This window comes from Thermobia domestica, chromosome 15 (assembly GCF_964235325.1).
Source record: "Thermobia domestica chromosome 15, izTheDome1.hap1.1, whole genome shotgun sequence".
In the NCBI taxonomy this organism is placed as follows: Eukaryota; Metazoa; Arthropoda; class Insecta; order Zygentoma; family Lepismatidae; genus Thermobia; species Thermobia domestica.
In genome coordinates, this window is record NC_137468.1 from 74,560,973 (window position 1) to 74,585,333 (window position 24,361).

Consider the following 24,361-nt stretch of genomic DNA (forward strand, 5'->3'; position numbering starts at 1 on the left):
GAAGGGAATTATTTGAGGGAAAATCGGGATTTTTTTTACCAAAAAAAAAACTTCTTCAAAGTTTGGGACCCCCTGAGGCCCTACCGGGTCTGCGCACAAACCTCCAAAAATTTGGAAAAATACTACGTAGTGTACTAATTACTTCAGACAAATTCGAAATTCCTGTCTTCAAAAGTAAGGGCGGGAAAAATTTTTACCCATTTTGAGAGAGCATCAAAAAACGCCCAAAATTTCCCTAACATGCACCCTACAAAGTTTTAAAAAAATTCTGACACGCCCCTAATGATCGTAAAATTATGGTTCATACGTCGTTTTCTTCAGAATGGAGTAGCCTTTCAGATGGTATCACCCGCATGTCCCTAGAACATCCCTAAGAAGGGAAAATTTGAGGAAAACAGGGATTTTTGCTGAAAAATCCCTTTTTCCCCGGTTTGGAGGGCTCTGGCGCGATTCTGGGTAAACATAGAGATCCAGAAATCACTTTCAAAATACTACGTAGTATACTAATTGCTTGTACCAAATACCAATCTCCTATCTTTAACACTAAAGACGGGAAAATATTTTCCTCTTCTGCGAATATTCCCAGAATGCCCCACAATACCCTACATAAATTTCAAAAATTTCTTGACACGTCCCTAATTATCGTAGGATCACGATTCATACACCATTCTCTTCAAAATAGAGCAAGCTTCCAGATTGTATTAACCTCATGTCCCTCGGACGTCCCGAAGGAGGGACAAATTGAATAAATAGGGATTTTTGCCGAAAATCCCTTTTTTCCTTTTTCGGGCCCTCTGGTGCGGCCCTGGGTAAACATAGAGATCTGGAAATCACTTTCAAAAATACTACGTAGTGTACTAATTACTTGTGCCAAACACCAATTTCCTATCTTCAATACTAAGGACGGAGCGGGAAAAATATTTTCCTCTTCTGTGAATATTTCCGAAATTTCCCAAGGATACTATACAAACATCAAAAATTTCCTGACACGTCCCTAATTATCGTAGGATGATGATTCATACGACCTCCTCTTCAGAATCGATTAGGCTTTCAAAAAGTACCACTGAAATGTCCCTATCATGTAGCCGAGCGGAGCAAGAATCGCGAAAGTGGGATTTTTGATCAAAAAATATCCCTTTTTTACCCTTTTGTCCCTTTGAACCCCCCTTCTGTGTTGAAGAGATCTGAAAAAATTCTCATAAAAAATTATTGGTCCACTGATTGTTTAGGGAAAATGTTAGGATTCTAGGATTAAACAGAAGCTCACCAAAAAATGTTGAAGTTAGACCTCAGTAAAAAAAGGGAATTTGTAAATTGATGACGTCATACCCCCCTATGTTCTCACGCTCGGAAGCGTATAGACCCTTCCAAGACTTTCTTGAATGCCTCCTTCCTTGGAAAATAGAAAAAAAACCGGAACTAAATAGCATTCTTAGTTCTTTTTTAATCGAATCTTTAAGACACTACAATATCGGTCGAAAACGACCGAAAAAACTTAAAAATGTTAAAGGCGCATTCCCGAGGGGCGAGGGTAGAGGGAGTTAAAATTATATTTTTAAAAAAATATAGTTATCTCGTGAGCTCGCCAAGTAAGAAAGGTAAAACTCTGTATATAAACCCTTTATTTAAAATAAGGGGACAGGTCTCTTCCCGTTTCTGAAGATTTCAGTTTTAAGGGGACTATTTTCTATATATATAGGGGTTGGACAAAAAAATTTAAAACATCTCCAAAAGTGTGAAAATCATATCTAGAATGGTGTGGGGCCTCCTTTCACGTCCAAAACAACTTGGATCCGACGTGGAATGGACGTATACAGTTCCTGAATCGTGGTGTGTGGAATTTTGTACCATTGTTCCTCCAAAACACGCTCCAGTTCCTTAAGGGATGCTGGTGGAGGGTAATGAGACCGACGACGCCTTTCTAACTCAGACCACAATAGCTTAATGATGTTCAGATCTGGTGATTGTGGGATCCACGGGTGGTGTGATAGCTCCTGGCCATACTCCTCAAACCATGATTTCGTTTTTGCAGCGAGACATGGTGCCAAATTATCTTGGTAAATGACATTACCATCAGAGAACAATATTTGGGCCATGGGTAGAACCTGGTCCCCCAAAATGGCCTTATACGCCTTAGCATTCACTTCATTAGGAGGTTGAAGGGACCTGCAGAAAACCACGGTATCACTGCCCATACTGTAACAGAACCACCCCCATGCTTTACAGTTGGGAGCAGACAGTCTGTATCATAGGCCTGCGATGCTGTTCTCCATACGTAAACACGATCGGTTGTTGGAAACAAAGTGAAGGTAGATTCATTGGACCACATTACGTGTTTCCACTGTTCCTGAGTCCACGCTTTGTGGTCCTTTGACTACGGGTTTGGCAATAGCAGCCCTGCCATGAATTTTCATTTTATGAAGTTCCTGTCGCGCTGTTTTCGATGAAACCGGGTTCTGTAGTCCGGAATTGAGTTCAGACGTAATTTAGCTGCTATAATCCCTTTTAATGCCCTCCAGTCCATATCTGACAGGATTGTTTTCGACCACTATTGTGCTTTGTTGACGTCGTTTTCCCATGAATTGTGTATTTTACCAGTGAAGCTCCAACCAGACGGGCACCAACGATCATGCCTCCTTGGAAGTGTGTCAGGTCGCCCATTTTACCGCACCACTTTCACACCACGACACTCACAGGTGAACTGGTTACTGCGGACGGAAGAGGAAGGTACACACGACAAACTGAAAACAAAAATCGATCGGCAACAAGAACAGGTATTGTACAGTGGAGGGCCAAAATTACGTGACCTGTATGAAGTGTTTTTTTTCTACCTCCTGTATATATATATATATATGTGTGTGTGTGTATGTGTGTGTGTGTGTGTGTATTAAAAGCGATGTTGCCTTTTGGTTGTGAATGCATCGCGGGGAAATAGCTGAAATTTGAAATGAATTTTGGAACATAGTTAATATCTAACTTGAACTGTTATTACGTTACTTTGATTGAAGAGCACATCTTAATCAAGGCAGAAAGGGTTTAAAAGTCCAGCGAAAAGTACAGTATCTCATGAACACGTCAAGTTAGGTAGCTGAAACTTGGTATATAAACTCTTTATTAAAAATAAGGGTCAAGTCTCCCACAGTTACTGAAAACTTCCCTTTTAAAGGCGAAAGGAGGGCATTTGTTACATTATTTTTCTTTACATTTAAATCGACGTTACCTGTTGTTTATGAACGCTTCACAGAGAAATAGTTAAACAGTTTGAAATAAGTTTTGGATCAGCATTAGTAGCTACCTAAAGCTGGGATTGTATCATGTAACTTTGCTCAAACACTATATCCTGAGGGCGAACTGGGTTCAAAATTTATGCCAAAAATAGAGTGTCTAATTTATAGACTTTATATTATTACACTTTCATTGATATGCATACCCTAGGGGAGAGAGGAGGCTCAAATACTGTTTATGAACTTAATTCTTCCCGTGCAAAGAACGGGCATTTCAGCTACTCGGGAATAAAAAGCAATGCGACATTTCCTTTGTTTTTATAGTACATACTCGCGTATTAGAACAAACAAATAAAATGTTCCATGCATCAGTTAATGTATCCTTCATGTATCAGTTAATTATAATCTAGAAAGCTTCATGTAAGAAAATGACTAAAGATATACCTCTATCTTCTAAACACTAACGCAATCAGATCGTGAAACCCCCGAATTCTTCTTGCGTACATGGTGGGGTATATCACGTATAGTACAATTATCATATATTATAGAGGCCCTTTAATCATAAAATCCATCGTAAGAAAGCACGTCGGCAACTTAAGTAAAAAAAAAAATATATCTATTTAATAAAGGTCTTTTTCTTAACTCTAGCTCTTGAACTTAGAGGTACTATCCTCGTATTTGCTTGGCGTGTTTTGAGGGAAATTAAAGGAATCTTCAGTCACGACAGCTGGTTCAGGAATTTGAATCCTGAGTGCAATAGGGAATTTTATTCTTATTCTACATTATTTAAAATTTCCCACAACTTTGTTACTCTACAAAGTTGTCTACCTCCTTTTTTTTTTTTTTTTTTTTAATCGAAAGCGAGTGTACCTCAGGAAACGTGGATACGGATCTACGGAATCCCTTGTGCGAGATTCTTTTTTTATTTTTATTTTTAGTTCCATGTCTCACGACTATGCATCGAGGCTAAGGGAAATGGCGATAATGAGATGAATAGCAATAGTGGCATGACGAAAGTGGGAGGAACGAGATAATGCCCAGAAAACCCATGCACATAGTGTCTGTTCACAACGAAGCCCAATTGGCGGGAGGTGGGATCGAACCGGGAACACATTCGCCAGAGGTGAGCGCAACAGCGGTCTGGCAGAAAATTCCATAGTTTCATGTGTATGAACATGAATGCCTAAATGTTATTTTAAACAGGAATATGACTTTAAATATACGTACAAGATTTAATAAAACGCAAATTTTTGCACAATAAAACACACTGGGCTGGTTAAAAAAAAAAAAAAACTATTTTTCACAACCCTAACTAAATCCCAATATCTCACTGGAACATGAATATGAGTGTATCTAAAGCTATTATATCGAGCATGGCATGGTTTATATAATTTTTCATGATGTTACAGGTAACTACAACTAAATTGATTTTTCATTGTATATTGGAAGCCATGAGACTTGATTAAAACAGCCGTATTTATGCAAATAAGTAAGCCGACGATAAAACTGCGAATTCCATTTGAATATTTCAGCATCAATAAATAGATACATTCCTGAGCGTAATTTAATATCTATAAAACCACTCCTATTTGTATCATGTAGTCCTCAATTTTCTTTCCTACTAGGCTCAAGAACGAAATGAATTTCGACTTTCCCCTCTATTTTCTTTTGTAAAGTAATCGCTCCACACTGTTTCATATAAATTCACAAGTATATGACTAATTGCTAGTCTCGTTAAATAATTTACAGAAAATAATAAGTTTTATTCGTTAACTATACTAGTAGAAAATCTCATGCCATTACCAACTTCTGATATTTGTAGGCTCCAGAGAAACCAGTAACTACACTGTAATGTTTTGTGACTGGCTTCGGAACGAATGGATCAATTTCAGTAGTTTCGTACATCTAAAGATAACGTTAAACAGTACGCGGCCGAAAACAGCTCTCAAATTGGTTCACTCGCTCCGAAGTTCATTAACAGACATGGGGTGAGTATACACTTTTACTGGTACGTATACTGGACTGCTTTCTTTAACTCAAAAATCTCCACTAGATATCAATGTACATATAGGACCTCGACAAACAATCAGTAACAACATGTTACGATTATACTATACTCAGTGAAATTAATATTCATGAACCTTCTAATTTTAAAATACAGCAATACTCTTACAAAGAATAAATCAAAATATTCACTGATTTCAAGCTACAAAATCAGACGTTTTCAGAAGAATCCAGTGAAGAATCTTCTTGGTAATGTGTCGACCATGCGTACGGATGACCTTTCCATGAATGTCATCCAATGTGGGGATCAAATTGTCAATTCATCTTGCCCACACGTTCAAGCGACTGAAACCGGAATCCTGCAAAACCTGAGGATAACCAGGAACTTATTAATTCTAGATTACTCACTTTTAATATTTAATGAACAAAACAATATGTACAATATTTTTTATTATATATGAAATATATCCTATAATATCCTATCGAGACTGAGGTATATTACGTATTTTCGAAGTAGATGGAAACAAAGGTGCCAAACTCAAAAACTTAAAAACAAAAATGTTCGAATTTTCAGGTTATCAAATGTGTGCGAATTAATAATTTATTAGCTTTTATGAGCTTTCAAGCTACACAGTCTGGTCAAAAGTTTTGTCCAAAACACGTACGAAAAATGCCAGTAGTTAGAAATAATGTACGAAAACAATCTAACATTGTTGTGAAACCCTAATATTGATTGAACTTACAATACCATTATTGTCCTTTGTTTCTTGCAGAATGAAGATGGAATTGGGAAAAAAAAAAAAGGTCGTGTTACAGTTTTGGCCCTACCCAAGTGCGGACACCTTCCAACCACCGTCTTTGGTAAGTTACTGCAGAAACTGAATATTACAGAGAAATTAGTTTATCACACAATATAGTGATATAATGAAACACTGTCTGTCGAGGAAAAGCCTCGCACTGGTAGAACTCGCTCCGTTAGGACATCAGGTGTCATTAAGGCAGTAAAGACAAGGCAAGAATCCGATTCGTACACAGAAATTGATGGTGCTGCAAATGAATACGTCGCAATCAATGAAAACCTAAGAATGCATGCCTATCGCAGAATGACGGACAAGAAATTAAATCAGCGCTTGATAAGAATGCAAGGCGATAGATCAAAGGTGCTCCTGCAGCAGTACGCGGATAACAAGCATCGATAAGTTTTGTTCACATATGAAGAATACTTCAACAGACAGAATATGGTGTATGCTACAATCACAGAGCTCACAGTGGTCTGGTCTCTTGTAAATAGCTGAAATGTAATCAAAAGCACAACGAAATAGTGACCAAAAGCACACGAAAAAGTGACCAAAATCTCATCATCCCCCTTTTTTCCTTTGTCAATCTCTCTATCACCTCTCTCTCTGTTTGTTGTTTTGTTTCATCTTTACTTCTTTTTGAGCTTCCTCCCTACTTAGGTTTTCTAAGTATGCTTTATAGTTACGGTATGCAGACTTAACAGATGTAAGAAGCTTCTAAGTAAGTGGAACCAGTTCTGGCCTATTTCCGAATTTCTTCATCTCAGACATTATATTTCACTTAGCATTGAGAGTACTCAAAGCCATGAAATATTCAAATTTATCACCTACTCTTAAGAAGAACATACAAGAAGCATATCACAAGACGAACATAATGAACCCCATACCACACCACCCCCCACACACACAACGTTCCGCGGAGCGTTAACTATTACGAAAGGAAACTAAAAGACTATTATGATAGAAAAAAGAATACACAGAAGAGTTCTCAACCCTACCTTGAGAGCTTAAGCATCCACCAACCATCCACTGTGCTTTAGAAAGAATAAAAGCTGAAGTGAGAATAAAGCTGACTGTTTCACATGTGGCAGCAAGTACTGAAGCTTTCAGAGGGTAATGACTAACAAGTTTCTGTCTTTTTCGATTTATTTTTATATTTTTCTTAGACAACTGCCAATGCAAAACATAAATCACACGAAAAAGTCACTCTACCTCCCAAAAAAGTAACTTTTAGTGACCAACTTGAAAAAAAAAGTAACTTTTAGTTTTAAAAAAACTAAAATAAAAAGTTACTCGCTCCCGCTAACGTCCATTTTTGCCAGAAAGGCGTTAACATGGGGGCCAAAGTACCAGGAGGGCATTCTCGACAAGGTGGTGAAACCCCCTGGCACTGCTATTTTCAACTCAGCATTAGCTCACAAGGCGAAGAAGACGCACGAATGATTTCATCGCAACAAAATTGCGTTCTTTAGTACCGAGAATGAACCTCGTCCAATCTAGACTTAAATCATCTTGACTACAAGATCTGATTCTATTTGCAGGAGAAAGAATGCTCAACCTCACGTACTGTGGACCGCTGTAGTGAAAGTACTGGTTGACAGACATTAATGGGGTGCGTGCTGCCATTGATGATTAGTCGAGTCGTTTACGACCTGTGTTCACGTACAGGGACAATATTCTGAATAACTGTCGTACCCATTGATTTGTCACTTACTCTTGTGCATATTGCATTACACATTTCTTTTTTTCCATACTTCCTTTCATTTTTATGGTCTACTAACCTTGAAACAGAACCTTGGACCAGACTGAGTATATTAGATTCAAGTTACTGACTTTATTTAAGAGAATACATTTTGCTCTTTATGATAGAAGATGCACAAATTAATATTACAATAAATTATCATTGCTGATTTTGTTTATACGTGATATATAAAACCACACTGTCAACATGACTGCCAACGAATAATGAAGTTCTTGTCCACAAACTGCATTTCTTGCAAATCCTCCGCACTAACAGAAATGTATTGCTATATCTCCTATCCCCCCTCAATCTCTAAAGACCGCTCGATTAGTAATTAACCTACTATATCACAGCACAATGTAAATATTGGCTATAAAATACTACATGAGGTAAAATTATAAATAAAAGGCTACGTGCAGCGAGTGAGGTAATGATTAACAGTGATTCAAATGCATTTCATGGCGTACAACAGCGAGATCAAAAGTGCTCTGAGTGGCATCAGAGAGACCGATAATCCATTGACAATACTTGATCGACATGGTACTGAAAGGACGCAGAAATACATTAGTCATGTGGTACTGTGTGTTCGCAAGTACTGTTGCCAAACATTCGGTGACCACCTGTTCGCACATATTGACTGATGATCTCATGTGTAAGCAAACTGTCTCTCGTCATTTTAATTGCTGAACAATATAGGTAGAATAAAGACAGATGTCGGACTGATGATGTAAAAATGACATCGACAAGTGATAAAACTTAAGTGTGTTACTTCTATGACACTCAGTTCAATCTACTTCTATGTTACGCTCGATTATCAAGTCACAAAAATTACAGAAAATTTTAATGTCAATTTCACACTTCTAGAAAAACGCACGTATGGCTATTTTTAACGAGTCATACGGAACTAAAACGGGAATTGTCATCCTCCCTTAGAACACAATAAGATTATTTCAGAATTAAAATATGATCAAAACGTGAAGAATCATTTATGTTTGCAGACAAACTTATCTTCCTATATCAGGTTCATCTATATCTCTCGGTAACTCTCTTAAATGTGGTACTTCTTTCTCCTGCTACTAACAAAAATTTTCCAATTTCTCAACATCGTGTAATACACGAGGGCGGATAAATAGGTACCGCACGATTTTCTTCAGGCAATATTATGCTGATCCCGACAGTGAAAAATGAAAGCCAAGTTCTGTGAAGTTCGCACTGCAATCGGTAGTAGTTTGATCGTGTGTTATCTAGCAGCAGAAGCATGAACTCTAAAGAAAGATGGCGCATGTGTTACAGTCACCTGCTTGTGCAGAGCACAGACATCTTTTTTTTCGGGGTGGGGGGTTGGGGACGGAAAAAAACAAAGGGAAATTATGTGTATGTATGAAGAAGAATGCATGTACCATACAAACATCTCCAGGTGATTTTTTTTCTTTCTTTCTTTTAAAGAAGGCGTGTGAACCTCGCGGATTCCCAGGTGCCAGCCGTCCAGTAGCAGCATCAAGCGAACATAATGTCACAACTATTGAAAAAGCAATTTGTAATAACCGACGAATCTATTTTCAAACATTGTCGAAATGTTTAACATTTCGTATGGCACAGTGTATAATTGTGGTGCAACGAACTCCGATAGGGGACATTGAATGATGATATGCGTGGAGCACATGGCACGGTACGCTGAAGGAAGTGTTTTTCTGAAAGGTATTGTTACAGGTAACATGACAAACAAAGCGGATTCATCAAATGGAAACACCGATTCCCTCAGTGACTCAATCTTCGATAAGTTCAGTTACTGTATTCTTGGATATGTAAGGGCTTCTCTGGTGAATTTTCCAACACGCGGAGCTACTAGAATGCTTCATAATATGAAACAACATTGATGAAATTGCGCAGTGCTTGACAAACGCCTTAACATTAATGCTGCAAACTCCTTCATGACAATGCACGCTCCCATGTTGTTGATTGTGCTGGTGAGAAACTCGAAAAATTTGGGTGGAAGGTACCCGAGACGCGCCATATGCTCTCGAATTGGTAGGTTGCGACTATTATCATTTTGGACCGATTAAGAAATTCTTGGCGAGCCAACGTTTCAAATATGGTGGGAAGTCAAACCAGTTATACACAGATGGCTATATTCTCGAAAAGACGGACTCCTATGAACAGGGTGCTTTGGAAGTGATGCTACGATTAAAGATGTGTTGAATGACTTGGCCGCCATATTGAAATGCAGCTTTAATGTGAGCATTAACCTTGTATATCTTCTTGTTGTGTTACATATGATACTTTCTTCTACATAAATTGTGCGTTACTTATTGATCCGTCCTCGTAGCATTATAAAAGGACGACAGATAATAATAATTTAAAAAAAAGCTATTAGTGAACATAGGTCTAATATAGCTTCTTCAGAACACGAAGCTTGCGAAAACATAAAAATATATATATAGCAGATAAATATGTCCAACCTTATTTGCCGTAGAATCAAACTATTAAACGAAGCGGTATTCCACCTATATTTACTGCACTAAGACTTCTTGTGACAGCAGTCGCCTCTTCTGCTCACGGAGATACGTTTCCGTGACCGTGATATATAAAAAGCGAACATATACATTTTTCACTTGCTTCATACACAAATTCAGAAAAGTTTGTCTAGATAATTACATGAAATGACGGTGACAGTAAGTACATAAGCAACAAAAAGTCAAAGAACAACGAAAAAGATCATTAACTGGTTAATTAGATTAGTCATATGTACAGCGGTGGACACTTCTAAATGGTACAGCCATATGGAGATTTACGGCTAAGGTGTACCATTTAGAAGTGTCCACCGCTGTACAAGGTTTTCATTCATTTAATATCCTTCTCCCCGAGAAAAAATAAATCTGAAAGCAGTAAATAACATTAGATTTCATGTATGTTTAAAAAAAAAAAAATAAAAATAAAAAAAAAAAGCTAACGAGGGAACAAGTTTCTTCAAAAGTAATTAACTGGCTACACTTATGCAGTAGAAGCTGACATGAAACTCTAGGTACATTTCTTCACAAGACATTGATCAGTGAAACCGGTTGGTTGCAGAACTGTATTAACATATTTATCAAATTACACAAATATCTTGCATAACACGATTAATTAGTTCTGAGATATGCAAAACGCCATTATTAAAGGTCTACCTACAATGAGTTTAAATTGAATACCACGGCAAGGATAATTAAAAACAAACAATAATTCGTAACAAAAAATAGCACAATCTGTGTTATGCAAGGTATTTCTCTAGTCCTTTACTATTTTAAAGTATTCGGAATCTGACTGTATTGTCGTCGATTAATAACAGCGAAATGAAGAATGGAAGGAACAGTAGTAACAATACATCTTATCAGGATCAATAGATGGAATACTATTGCCATCTGGGATTCATGCGATGCGACACTGAAAAAAGCACAACTGCCTACAGTTGAAAAGTATGTACCTAAAATTCATATTTGCAGAATATTTTACAGGCTGATCGGTCTCCTGCTGTCGTAGCAAAGAAATGTAAAAATATCAGTATCGATAAATGCATATTTCTGGTAGCTTCTCTGCAGAAAAACTCACTGAACTCTAAACACACTGCGTTCAAGACAATTTTAACAAACCAGCAGGTTGTTACGTTATCACAAAGTACAACTCACATATGAAACTGGTAAATCTTTTTTGTTTTTAATTCTTTTTATGTAGTTCTAACAGTATATTAAGTGAAAAATCATTCAATATGCATAAAATTCCAATAGAAATATCTCAATATGCATAAATTATGATACAAATATCTCAAATTATTAAGAAACATATTCGTAATTGCGTCAAGGTAATCGCTACCAGATTTAACCAATATACACGATGGCCCAAAAGTAGGTATACATACAGTCCCGTACTGACCGGCTCATGGCATTTTATATAATTTATTTATTGTTATCCATACAAGCAGTGACTTACAGTTTCTTTATTGTTTGTTTTTCATCTCTTTTCACTCATACCTTAAGCTTGGAACAAACAGAAGCAAATAAACTAATTATCTTGATAAACTCAAATGTCATACTTTGTAGGACTGTATACCTATCCCTGAGCCACCTTGTATAATTATAGCTCTTAAAAGACTACTATCCAAGCCTACAAACGGCTGCAATATACATAAAGCTAGAAGAGGCTTTGTAAATTTAATATTTTTGATCAAGTTCGAAAATCCATTCCTTATCTATATTGCCTTACACTAAATTCAACGACGGATGCCTTGTTTTTTCATGAAATCATTCAAATATTAGGTTGGTGTAAATGAAACGCCCGTTTTGACGTCTGGTGGAAAACACCACAACTCAGGGATAGACTAAGGTGCAGCATTGAACGTGACAATGCCTATACAGTTCCCGCAAATAAGCTGGAGTATAAAGGCAATCAGTTTTTTTTTTTTTTTTTCAGGGTTATATATATGAAAATACACAATGGAGAACACACAACTGCGAGTGAACTTTCGTTATGAAATCAAACTAAGAAATTGTCTACAAAGACAGCAAACCACACAAACGTTAACAGTGCAAATGGGCCAGGAATGGCGAATGAACGCACCATTTACCGTTAATTAGTCCAATTTTGTTCCGGTGACACAGCATTGCAAACCGGGCCCCGTGGGCACCGACACTCGGAGAAATGTTCGCATACAAGTTCTGCATACACTTTACCATTGTCGTTTGGCGGCTGTGTGCAATCGGTACGGGGAAAGAGTTCGATTCATGAGTGCCACATGAGTTGACAGCGGCCACGAAGAATCGCCATCCAGAGGTGGCGTAGTTCGCCAAGTGCAAGGTTTCCTGCATCAGGTTATCACTTCATATGAAAAATGGATCTATAACAATCGTAAACGGTCAGATCAGGGGTAGAGAACCTTCAATCATAAAGTGAAGTCTTCTGGATCTATTGTCAAAAATCCTCACTAAATAATCATTTAATGTAACTACATGTACGTATCTAATAGCTGGAAAATAACTACAAATAATAGGTCTATTCAAAACAATTATATGAGATCATCTTGAGAAATTGGCATTGTCAATGTGGCCTTTAGAACAAATATCTGGTCAGACAATCGTGATCAACACCAAAGACGATTTCCGAAACTACCTCTCCTTCGACCACAGTATTGTTACCAGTAGAGTAGTCAACGGTGCGAGTGATCTACCACGTGTTTCAGGTGAGGTGAAACCATCAATACAGATCGTAACAGAACTGAACTCCATGAAATGCACCGTGAACTTATCCGCAAGCATCAAGCAATGGTCAAGTGTCAGTGAGCTCCAACTACTAACTTCATGATTTATAACTAAATAAAGCAGATTCTTTTTATTTCACTTCCTGACTCACTCTCTCACACACACACACACACACACACACACACACACACACATATATATATATATATATATATATATATATATATATATATATATATATACGGTCACTTAGTTCCATTAATATTATGTTTACCATTTCCAAGGACATTATTGGTTGAACCCAAGTGAAACAAAGAGACTTAATTTTTAAAAATAAACAATTAAAGAACTTCAAATAAATAAATAATACAACCACACAGTCATGCAAAGTGAGGGTCCCATAGATTTTCGAAGTAAATATAAGCCGAGAAAAACCAACTAAAAATTCAATTCCAACGAAAAAGCCAGTAAATAGTAGATTATGACTAACAACTAATACAAAAAAGAAAAAAAAGCAAAGCATGCCTCAACGTTATATATATATATATATATATATATATATATATATATATATATATATATATATATTACAAGGTTAATGGATAAATATGTGGTACATTTCTATAACTGACACTCATCTAAATATTCACTTCGTTAAGCAAAAGCATGAAGAACAGCAAAAGGATGAACGTAAACAAAAAGTGGGTTCAAAATAAAGTTCCTGGAATATTTTATACCACACCCACTTTCATGTGCTTAGAAAAACATTCCAGCTACAATTTCTATAACGAGGGGGGAAAGTATGTATTTATTAGAGCATATCAGTAAATAAATAATAATAATAATATACAACATAAAAACGTTAAATTATGTACTACGGAAACCCAACTAGAGAGAGAGAGACAGACTCCAACCTTACATCATACGTACAACCAATGTGTTTACAGTAATTTAAATACAGAACTAAAATGTCCATACCTATCATAAAATACTTTTCATTTATACGTAAGATTTTATTGGGAAAAGATTTCGAAGTCGATCACCACGTAAAACATGAAAAACAACAAAGAAGTCTTATTGAATTAAAATACACAAATTGAAAGCTTCTTATTTAATGACTATACATTTACTTGCTACACAGATCCTTTGCACACTAGTGTGATATTCCTATGTAGAAAAACTTCATAAAATGTGCTAAATACATTCTAACTTCACGGGGTGTACACTTTCCACAATACATATATAAAGGTGCTTGACAAATCTGCTGTACAGCGCAATATATTGGAAGATATCACAATGCTGTCAGCAAGGAATATTCATGAAACAAAAACCTTTGTTCTTATCCGGAGAACCTAACTAAGATTACCTTCTAAATTACCGTTGGAATTACATGTTAAGAAGCACAGGAATAAAAAACTGCATTTTATACTACACTTCTCTGAAGATATACAGTACATAAAAGAAATTTAAAGAGTGAAAAATGTGCTACCAAAGACCAGGTTCCATTTTCAACCCCATAGCACACTTTCATTTTTTATACTCCATTTTCTAAATCTGTTTGTTTCTAAATGCATTATGATACAATAAAACTTACAAAATGTCTCTTGGTGCTAGTCACATATTTATGAGAGGCGAACAATACGGATTAAATGTCATTTATTATTCATAATGCTAATCAGTTTACTATGGATAACCGTATCACGGTATAAAATTTGCATTCTGACAAAAATTGGCTAATGGTACATATCCTCGCATGGGGTGGTAATAACTGGCGACTTCGTAGACAATAATGTTTTGAACGATATTCCTTGAGACACTTATAACCAAAATCAATATATGACATGGGTAAAGTTCGATAGTCTAGTATTATCATTTATAAGCGAAGTATATAAATAGTATTATAAAGGTAACCAAGAAAGTTCTGTCGCTTTTTGTGCAGGTCTGTGTCCCACTGGCCCTTACACCGTGAGTTGAATGCGAATCTAGATTAAGGCGAAAGTCAGTTATTGGTGTGGGTATATCCAAAATATTACCTGGTTGTGGCAGTTCAGTTACACCGTAAACTTGCGTAAGGACCGAATGAACATGGGACCAACAAGGGCGTGTATGCTGTAAGAGTTCAAACTGAGGTCAAACGTCTCTGTAGCAGTGGTTTAACAAGTTTAAAAACGGTGACGAAACACTCGAAGACGTACCACGTACCGGAAGACCAACATATATACAAAATGAAGACATTCAGGCAACAACTGAGGAGAACAACAGCCACATGTGAGAAACTAGGACTACAATTCAATGAGTGGAGAAACCATTCGGCAGCACCTCCATCAAATTGGGTCGATGGGTCCCACATGATTTGACTCCAGACCAGAAAGCAACGCGAGCAGACACCTGTGTTTCTTTGTTGTCTCGTCTGAGGATGCAGTCATTTCTGGACAGGGTGTTGACATGTGATGAGAAGTCGGTCCTGTACGAAACTCCACGGTCCTGTCGTCATTGGTCAGCATTCCATGAACCGGTTCCAAAACAAACGATACCAGCACTACACCAGAAGGTCCTCCTGTGTGTCTGGTGGACTTCTCGCGGCATCGTGCTTCGTGAACTGCTACCAGCTGGTCAGAGCATCAATGCAACTGTGTACTGTCAGCAGTTGAGCCGTGTTCAAAAAAAAAAAAAATCAATTCTGGAGCCAACAATTCTGAATCGCAAAGGGGTCCTCCTGTTACAGGACAACGTTAAGTCCCACGTAGCTAGGATGGGAAAAACTATTACATCCGACATACTCCCCGGACATTGCACTGTCCGATTATCACGTCCTATTCCTTGGACAATCACCTTAGAGGACGCCAGTTCAAATCCTAATGGAGGTGCAAAATGCACTTGATACCTTCTTCGCTTCACGGCCCACCAAGTTCTACCGCGATGGAATCCATGGCCTACCAGAACGTTGGCAGAAGGTCGTCAATGCTGATGGGAACTATTTTTGATCTTCCAGGTACATCTTAGGTGACATATCGATGTTCGAAGGTAGTGGGTGAAAACGCAACAGAACTTTCGCGCTTACCTTTATATTTAACGTGAAAAAATTATCGTTATCATGGAAGTGATAAGGGAAGGCAAATTTCTTTCTAAATGAGTATGAAAATACCCAAGGTGATATATGTTGGGACAGAAAGAAAGAAAAAGAAATAGAACTGGCTGAATCAAATGTAACTATAGAGATGCTTTCAAATTTCAATATTTGAAGATGATTTCCTGGTGACTTCCAAACAACAGACATACACACATGAAACGCACTACTTTCGATTATTTCACAAATAAACCTTCACCTACTAAACTTTATACCTCAAATGGGCTGATACACAGTAAGGTCGAAAGACTGGAATTTGTCTCTACAGCGACAGAAACACACAAAAGAAGTATCTTCAGAACTTAATTAGTATTAAAGTACAATATCTTAAAAAATGATTAACGTCAGAGCCATGAAAACTAGATCCTTCACAAACAATTTATTACCTAAATTTGAAATCGTGCAGTCGACACACATTTATACAATTACTCAACAACTTTAACCTATTTTTACTAGGATTTTTGTTCTATAAATATCAATCGTTCCTTTGTGATCTTCCCCAAGGTGTCCAGATGAAGTTCTCTCTCCTCAAAGACCTTATCTAGTTACCCTGAGGAAAAAAAATTAAGTTCAGCCTGGAACAGTTAATTTCCACATTTAGTCGTTCTACGTATGACCTACATAAATATTACAATAACAATAATCTTTTGGGTAAGATTCTTTTTCCATAATTACTACGGTGCTGCAAAACGACACGATCACAGCGTTTTCAACACACAAATAAATCTTTCAGTTTGACGTCCCACGCTATTCCCTTTAGGCTAAGGAAGACTACGATTAAGGCAAGTAAAGGGTGATGGATAAATTAGTGGAATGAGAATGTGGGAGGAAATTGAAGTACCCCGAGAAAACTACGGACACGATGTTGTCCACTAGAAACTTACTTGGGAGGGATCGAAGGGATAGAGGTAACTGCTTTACTACTGAGCCACTGTCTCCCCCACACAAAACAATGCGTGTATTAGACAAAAGAAATTAAAGCATCTTCGTCATACCCGCGACGTTATGGTGGGCTGCCTAAAGGAGACGGTGATGATAGGAAATGAATAACATGGTGAAATGAAGAAAGTGGGAGGAAACGGTGAACCCCGAGAAAACCTACGCACACGGTGTTCCCGCGACATAGAAAATGATTTTTCCCCTCCTTCCCAAACGGGAAGTAGCTCTCGTATACTTCAACCGAGAAAATGATCATGTACGATTATATTCCTTTCACGAAACTATAGCTGAAAAATATTTCCCTGCTACAAATCTGCATGATCATTCGGCAGATTCGAAGCATTAATCTGCAATGCAAACGCCTTAATCCCGTATGTCACAGATTAAATAAAATACAATCAAAATTCATATAGATTCATGTGTGTAGCATTGTGCTGTGCTTTAAAAAAACAACCTGAGCTCGGAACACTGGGAAAACTGAATAGGTAATTGTAAGCAAAGAACACCCCCTCAAAATGATGGCAAGCACTCATCGAAACATATACGAATAAATCAATGATGCGAAACATAAGTGGAGCTCAACGTCAGTAGTTCATTATTAAATATGCATCTTATCAGTGCATTATCTAAACTTGAAATGACCTGAAATTAATCTTGTAGCGTTCAATTTTATAACTGATTATTTCAACTACTTTCTAGTGTTACCTTTATGCAGCTCTTTAGATGAGTTGGGAAATCAGGTGCAACAGAAAGCAAATATGTATGACTCCTACGTTTAAACATCTGCTCCGAAACAATTGAACTTCAACATGAAATCCCAGTAGTTTAACGACACTTTGTGTCTTAAAATTCAACTTTCATGAGGCTTAAAAGATAGATGTCATCTATATTCGCTGACTGAAGCTACAGAGTGTATTATAAATAAGAATACCTACCTTTGGATGCTTATCCACCATTCGTAGTACCTAAAATTTCCTAACTCACCCTTATTAAGAGCTCCGTAAATAGTACAGATTTATCGAAATTTTCTATTATAACTACAGCACTCAACACTGCAAGACCAGTTTTGCTTTGAACTGCATGCGTATTCAACGATTTTTAAAGACTGAAGTTAGTTCTCAAAATACCATGATCATGAAGTTTGTAGGCTTAGTGGTGATGCTGGTACTACCCTAGGTCAGTCACGTAAATTAACTACTGAAGTCCACAAATTATCCTTGTACTGTATTGTCCAACGACGCAAATTCTAAGTACAAGGAAAAGAAATTCCCATCTCGGCTGAAAGACCACCACAAGAGATCTGACAACGTTAAGCCACATACATGGGACGGGGAAATGTAAGCAGGCTATCAGTGATGACATCAAATTATCTTAAAGATGGATGGACACATTTTAGAAATAATTGGTGAACAACTGTGGGTTGTTCAATAGAATAATACTACAATATATGATACTTTCCTAATTCTAGTACGAAACAATTTCTAAGCGCAAGTAATTTACTAGCGAAATCACTGGACTAATTCAATGAAAACTTGTTAGCAATGCTATACAGGTCACCGTGCTGAAAAATGAAATTAATAATATTACTATTTTAAAGAACCTACCATATCTGCGCACTTAGTTCCTGCACTTTAGAAGAAAGTGGATAACCAAGGTTTCCAACCTACTTCAAAAACCCAATAGAGTTACAACAAAAATCATCTGTTGCACAACACTTCCACTTTTCGTGTATACGTATCAATAACAACTAGTGTGTTAAAAGTAACATTTTAATTTCACTAATTATTCTTGTTAACGAACTTAATCCGTATTTGCAATGTAAAATCTGTTAATGAAACTTAGACAAAATAATGGTATGCTTGTAATACTATGATAGTCATTATTAGATCTGAATTCAGTAACCATATCAGAGAATTCGGTCGCCATCTCTCCTTTGCAATTTGAAGGCAAATACAGTAAAGGTCGATTGCTCGCCAACAGCGACCGGAAATTTCGTGCTCTTATCACTATATTTATCTCCCATGTCTTACTAAATATGTAGCCCTGGTCATGCAGATATATGGCCCTCAATTAAATCACGCTGTAAGATTTTACTTTAGGCAACTCGTTCTTTACAATGGATGATTTAATTAATTAATATTTACGTATGACGAAATTTTTGTGATTAAGGTTACATTAGATACGTTCAATTCTGCTATAATGAAGAAATCAACATTCCATGAATACAACTGAATGAATAAATGAAAAAGTGAGGGTGCTATTCTATTTTATGGTGGCGTAGTTTCGTAGAAGTACGGCAAATAATATGAATTCTGATTTCGAAAGAGGAACATATATAAGAAATCGGAATAGGCCTATATGTAAATTTTACCTATAGCATAAGTAAAACGCGAGTATATCATGTACAAAATTGAAAGAACATTAAAACCGCAATAAGAATTGTCTGACGTGTGAAAGGACAAAACATTAAGACTCCAAGGAATTCCTAACCTTCGATTCTTCATAATTTTAGGTTATAGGAAGAGAACGTAATTCAATATTTACAAGAGAGTTACTCAAGTGTGATGTAATATGTCAGAAATACGACGAGCATGTGACATTAAGAAAAAGAAATGAATCAATTGATGACTTCGTATGATATGCAGCAAAATAATACGTGAAAAATAAATAAGTTGATAGTAAAAATATGCGCAGAAACGACGGATTGCTGAAAATTCCCGTGGAAGGCATATGGTGGCAAATGAAGTTTACGCATATACCCACAATCGATGATGCGCCTGTCACCTACGGACGCACACTGCTAACGCTCAGGCCTTTGCTGTGCTCCTATCCTCATTTGGTTTAGATAGCATTCGTGTCCTTTAGTGGCCACCTAGTAGAAGTTAGTTTGTGCTTTTAAGTTCGTGTTTTATACTCAGCTGTCCTGTAGTGAATCTGCACATATTAATGCAACCCCTCCCTTAAAAAACAAATCTAAGGTAGTAAGAGTGCATTTCCTGCTAAGGAAAATTTACATTTTAAGAATGAATATATATATATATATATGCTCCTATAAAATAGGATAGCATGAAAGTGAGTATCACAGAAAAACATCCAGGTTAACATTGTATTAAATATTGAATGAACATCCAAGTGGTTCACATAAATGAATAACTACCTAAAGTAAAATCTTGCCAAAAATTTTATGCAGGTAATTCGAATATGCACCGTGATGAGAATCTTAAAAAATAAAAAGCGGCTACAATTACGTTTTAAAATCCAATAAAGTTGCAAATTAAAACTCATTCTGCTCCCTTTTATATCGTATTCTAAATAAAAATTACTAAGCGACAAGATCACGAAGTACTAACGAAATAGCTGCTCATCACCAATTCAATTCGAAATACTATTTTCACTCCTCGAGGGTTGTCAATTAGGAAGCGTACTTGTGAGAATATAAAGTTCGACTTTCACACAATCCTGAGGATTTGTTGTGGCATGTAATAGGTATAGCTGCTATTTTTTATGGCATTTTACTACGCGCAGTAAAATTACAGCAATATCGAGCTTACACCAACATTCATATCAATACTCAATTTACTAAGAAATAACATACCCAGAATAATTCAACAAATCAGATGTTACACAAGCCTACTATCCAACTCAAAACAAAATGTCGGACGAAAGCTCCTTTTACCATTAGCGAATATTGACTAAATACTCTACTATTAAACCTCACGTCCTGCATCACATTTCCCTCAGATGTGCAAGAGCTTGACCTACCTGAGGTAACTTCAGTAGAATGCCCGCAGTTTGAATTAACTCACATCCTAATATTCTTAAATCAGTCTCTGTTCCATGATCCAATCCATCTAATTGTGATGGAGTAGTGATCATCTTCTCTTCTGGTAACAGGCAATTTTTAAGCGTAAGAACCACACTACCATATGGTTTTGCTCCAGATTTGACAGTAGAAATAACTTGATTATCTTGCTTTTGTGTAGCCATGTTACTACACGTTTAATTTCTTCTAAAAATACAATTCTTCCACTAATACTAGTCACCCGACAATATGTCCGCCGCACATGAAATAGTTCTTAAACGGAAGTCGAGTGGGGAATTGTGGGTATGACGTCAATCGTTCCAAGAATTTTACATGTCACGATGCATGGATGAGATTCTAAATAGAGAATTCTAGGATTATAGATTAAATCAACTCCTCATTCGATGTTAATGTATAAACGCTCATAAGCGAAATAAGAGAATTGCAAATTTAGTTACAGAGAATTATAAATGCACAGCTTTAACAAAATACTTTTTTTTTTTTTTTTTAGTTTTGTAGTAACCAATATCGGATGATGAAAGTATTGTGTAACAAGGGTTCGGCAATTGAATGCAAGCAGTGGCGTCTGAAGTGTTTTTCAGCTGGGGAGGCAAACTGATTTTGAACTGCTGTCTTCAAAATAGACGCGGGAATATGACATAGGTACGATAATACGAATATATGATTGTAATGTAACATGGTTGGACAATAATAATAATAATAATAATAATAATAATAATAATAATAATAATAATAATAATAATAATAATAATAATAATAATAATAATAATAATAATAATGTAATGCAGCTATAAACAGTTCCATGAGGGTAAAATTTCCATCTACGAGAAGAATCTTGGTTTACATCTTTAAGATGAATAAATCCAGTGCCATTTTGTGTCGGATTTTGGTATGGTGCAAACATTTTCAACCATTTACTGTAAATCACAGTTAAAAAACATATAAAACAGTAAAAATTGTACTACTTACAAAAAACGCCTGTTTGTAACTACAATATTTACCATTTTATATACATATTTTTATGTATGTGCTGTTAAAATTTCCGATTGAGCTATCAATGTGAATAAATAATAAACAAAATAAAGTGGCGATTCTGGCTTGACAGTCAATTCAAAATCGCCACCATTTAATATATTTTAAAATTAATTTCAAATTATGTGTAATCAGTTGCGTTACATTTTGTCAATATTTTTTATCTGTTCTATGAGTAACAAAAATGCTTATCAAAATTAGGTGGCTATGCTAGCTTGACGTCAAGTGAAAATCGCCATTATTTAAAATATATTCCGAAATGTTCAAAACGATTTCGTACCGATTGTGCTAAGGTTATGCTCGTTTGTGTTGTTGAAATTCCCGTTGTATTATCAAACAAAATATACAGTATAATAAACTAAATGATGTGTCAATAGTTACTTCAAGTGAAAATATCCACCATTTAAAATATTTCAAAATACATTTCAAATTACGCTTAACTGATTGTGCTACGTGTGTGATGAATTATGCTATTGATATTTCTTATCTTTCTGATCAGAAAGAATAAATGCTAATCAAAAGTTAGGTGGGTTGACGTCTAGTGGAAATCTCCATAATAAAATTAGATATGGAACAAAGCTGGCCATTTTTGCGATAGAGTTTCTCTAATAAAAGGCCCTGTTGCTCGAAAGAAAGATTAAATTTTCGCTTTTCTGACTTATTATAAATCTCTTGTTCAAGTCCTACTTTTGTTTTCCTGTGGTAGATTCTACAATTAAGAAAGTGTGTTTACAACACCCAGAACTTACGAGTCCTATGTTCAGTGCTGGGCTGTTTGTCTTGATTAGTTTCTACATTGGCATTGCAGTAGTTCCCAGTTAGTATACGTTAGGCAACCACCATATGCGAACGTCATATTGGTTGCTTAACCATCTTTTCAAGTTCCTGAAAAATATACATCTTGATATATGTGTGTTTCACTGATTGTCTAACTACAATGTGACAGGGAAGAAAAATATCTAAAACTATGTAGTTTCTGTATTTTTATATTTATTAACATTATTGTTCACAAACAATTGCTGAATATTATTTGTGCAAAAACATATAGTATTAGTATATTTAAATTCAACATTTCTTAATATTAAGTATTCAGGAACATCACATTTTATCTTTCCTATTTTCGTGGTTTCGAAAACATGTATCAAATATATTACAAAACAATTGATATTTCATACTGAGATTACACTACACTTGCATATGAAAATTTAAAATAATTTTGTTATTGGTTACACAGCTAAAGATGATAGTGTTTATGAAGAAAATTTACGCAAAGAGTTGAGTTGGAGTTTAACGTCCCTTTTCAGCAGCGAGGCTATATGAGACGTAAACCTACTGATTAACGTGGACTCCAAACCACATGAGCTCCCGCCGGGAATCGAACCCGGGTCTCCCGCGCGTACGCTAACCGCTTAGCCACGGAGGAGCTCGACACGCAAAGAAAATTTATACAGTACGCACTACAAAATTCTCTCATTATTTATGTTATTGCCTGGTGGCCTTCTAAAAGGATAGTGTAGTGACAGTGAACTGCAATAGTTCGCCACATAAGTACAATACCTACTGCTAATCGCCATAACCTTATAGCTGTTATATTCTAATAACACAAATAGACTTTCTAAATCAAAATTTATATTGAATTACAAATGAACATTATACTTCTCCATACAAATGATTAATATAAAATCTGAAATACTTGTATTTATGTAGTTTTCTAAAATTTTGTTCACAAACGCACATATTTTACGAAAATATCCTTATAGTTTCCCTTTCCGGAAAATGTTGCTAACAATTGTCTAAGAAACCAGCAACAAAGAATAAGTCGCCTTTACTATCAATGACTGTACAGTATTTATTGGTACTTATGCAATACCTTTGCGCATCTGTTTCAATGCTATATCATATGCAAAAATGTCGACTTGTTGACTGCAAAATTCCAAATACTTTAAATGGCATTTTGTTACTCCTGCCAAACATTTGTTTCTGATTTCTACTCTCTTTTATGCTTTGTATCTCATAGATGTTAGAATCAACTGATCAACTTCCAACATTAATAACACTAACTTGTTTCACTAAAAGTTTTGTCTGTACTTCCTGCTTATTCTGCTACAATCCTCACATATTTCTCGAGATTTCAATTTCGTAAATGTATATTTTAATTTTTTCATAACAATCCTCTTCGCAAAGTTTTATATGGAACTGGCGTTTAAATGGCATATATTTATTTTTAACAACTTTCAATTTATTCGGATATCTTTTCTGAATTTCACGAACGGGTTTAGCATTTTTCTTACTATTTCGAATCTCCTTTTAATTTGTCGTTTCTTTTCCTGACCTCTATTTATTTTGTTTTTAGTTCTGACTTCTTAAGGTGTGAGTTACTTTCAATTTTTGCATTAACGTCTTTACTACAAATGATCGAAACCAAACTTGCGCTTGAATTTACAGC

General features: G+C 36.1%; 1 protein-coding gene across 2 annotated transcripts in view; it reads right to left on the reverse strand.

Moving 5' to 3' along the window:
* LOC145671086 (cyclin-L1) overlaps positions 1-21,146 on the reverse strand; it is a 100,501-nt gene extending 79,355 nt beyond the window's left edge. Inside the window, exons 1-2 of one of the 2 annotated variants that reach the window (XM_081739833.1) lie at positions 20,823-20,962; positions 5,398-5,596 (exon numbers count right to left, since the gene is read on the reverse strand). Coding sequence is in view for 1 of the 2 variants with exons in the window: in XM_081739832.1 (XP_081595958.1) it covers positions 20,823-21,047 (225 nt within the window). In the remaining variant the exon portion in view is untranslated. Of the gene's footprint in view, positions 1-5,397; positions 5,597-20,822 lie in introns of both variants that reach the window. The other variant, XM_081739832.1, reaches the window with a different exon arrangement.
* Positions 21,147-24,361: the final 3,215 nt, after the last annotated feature.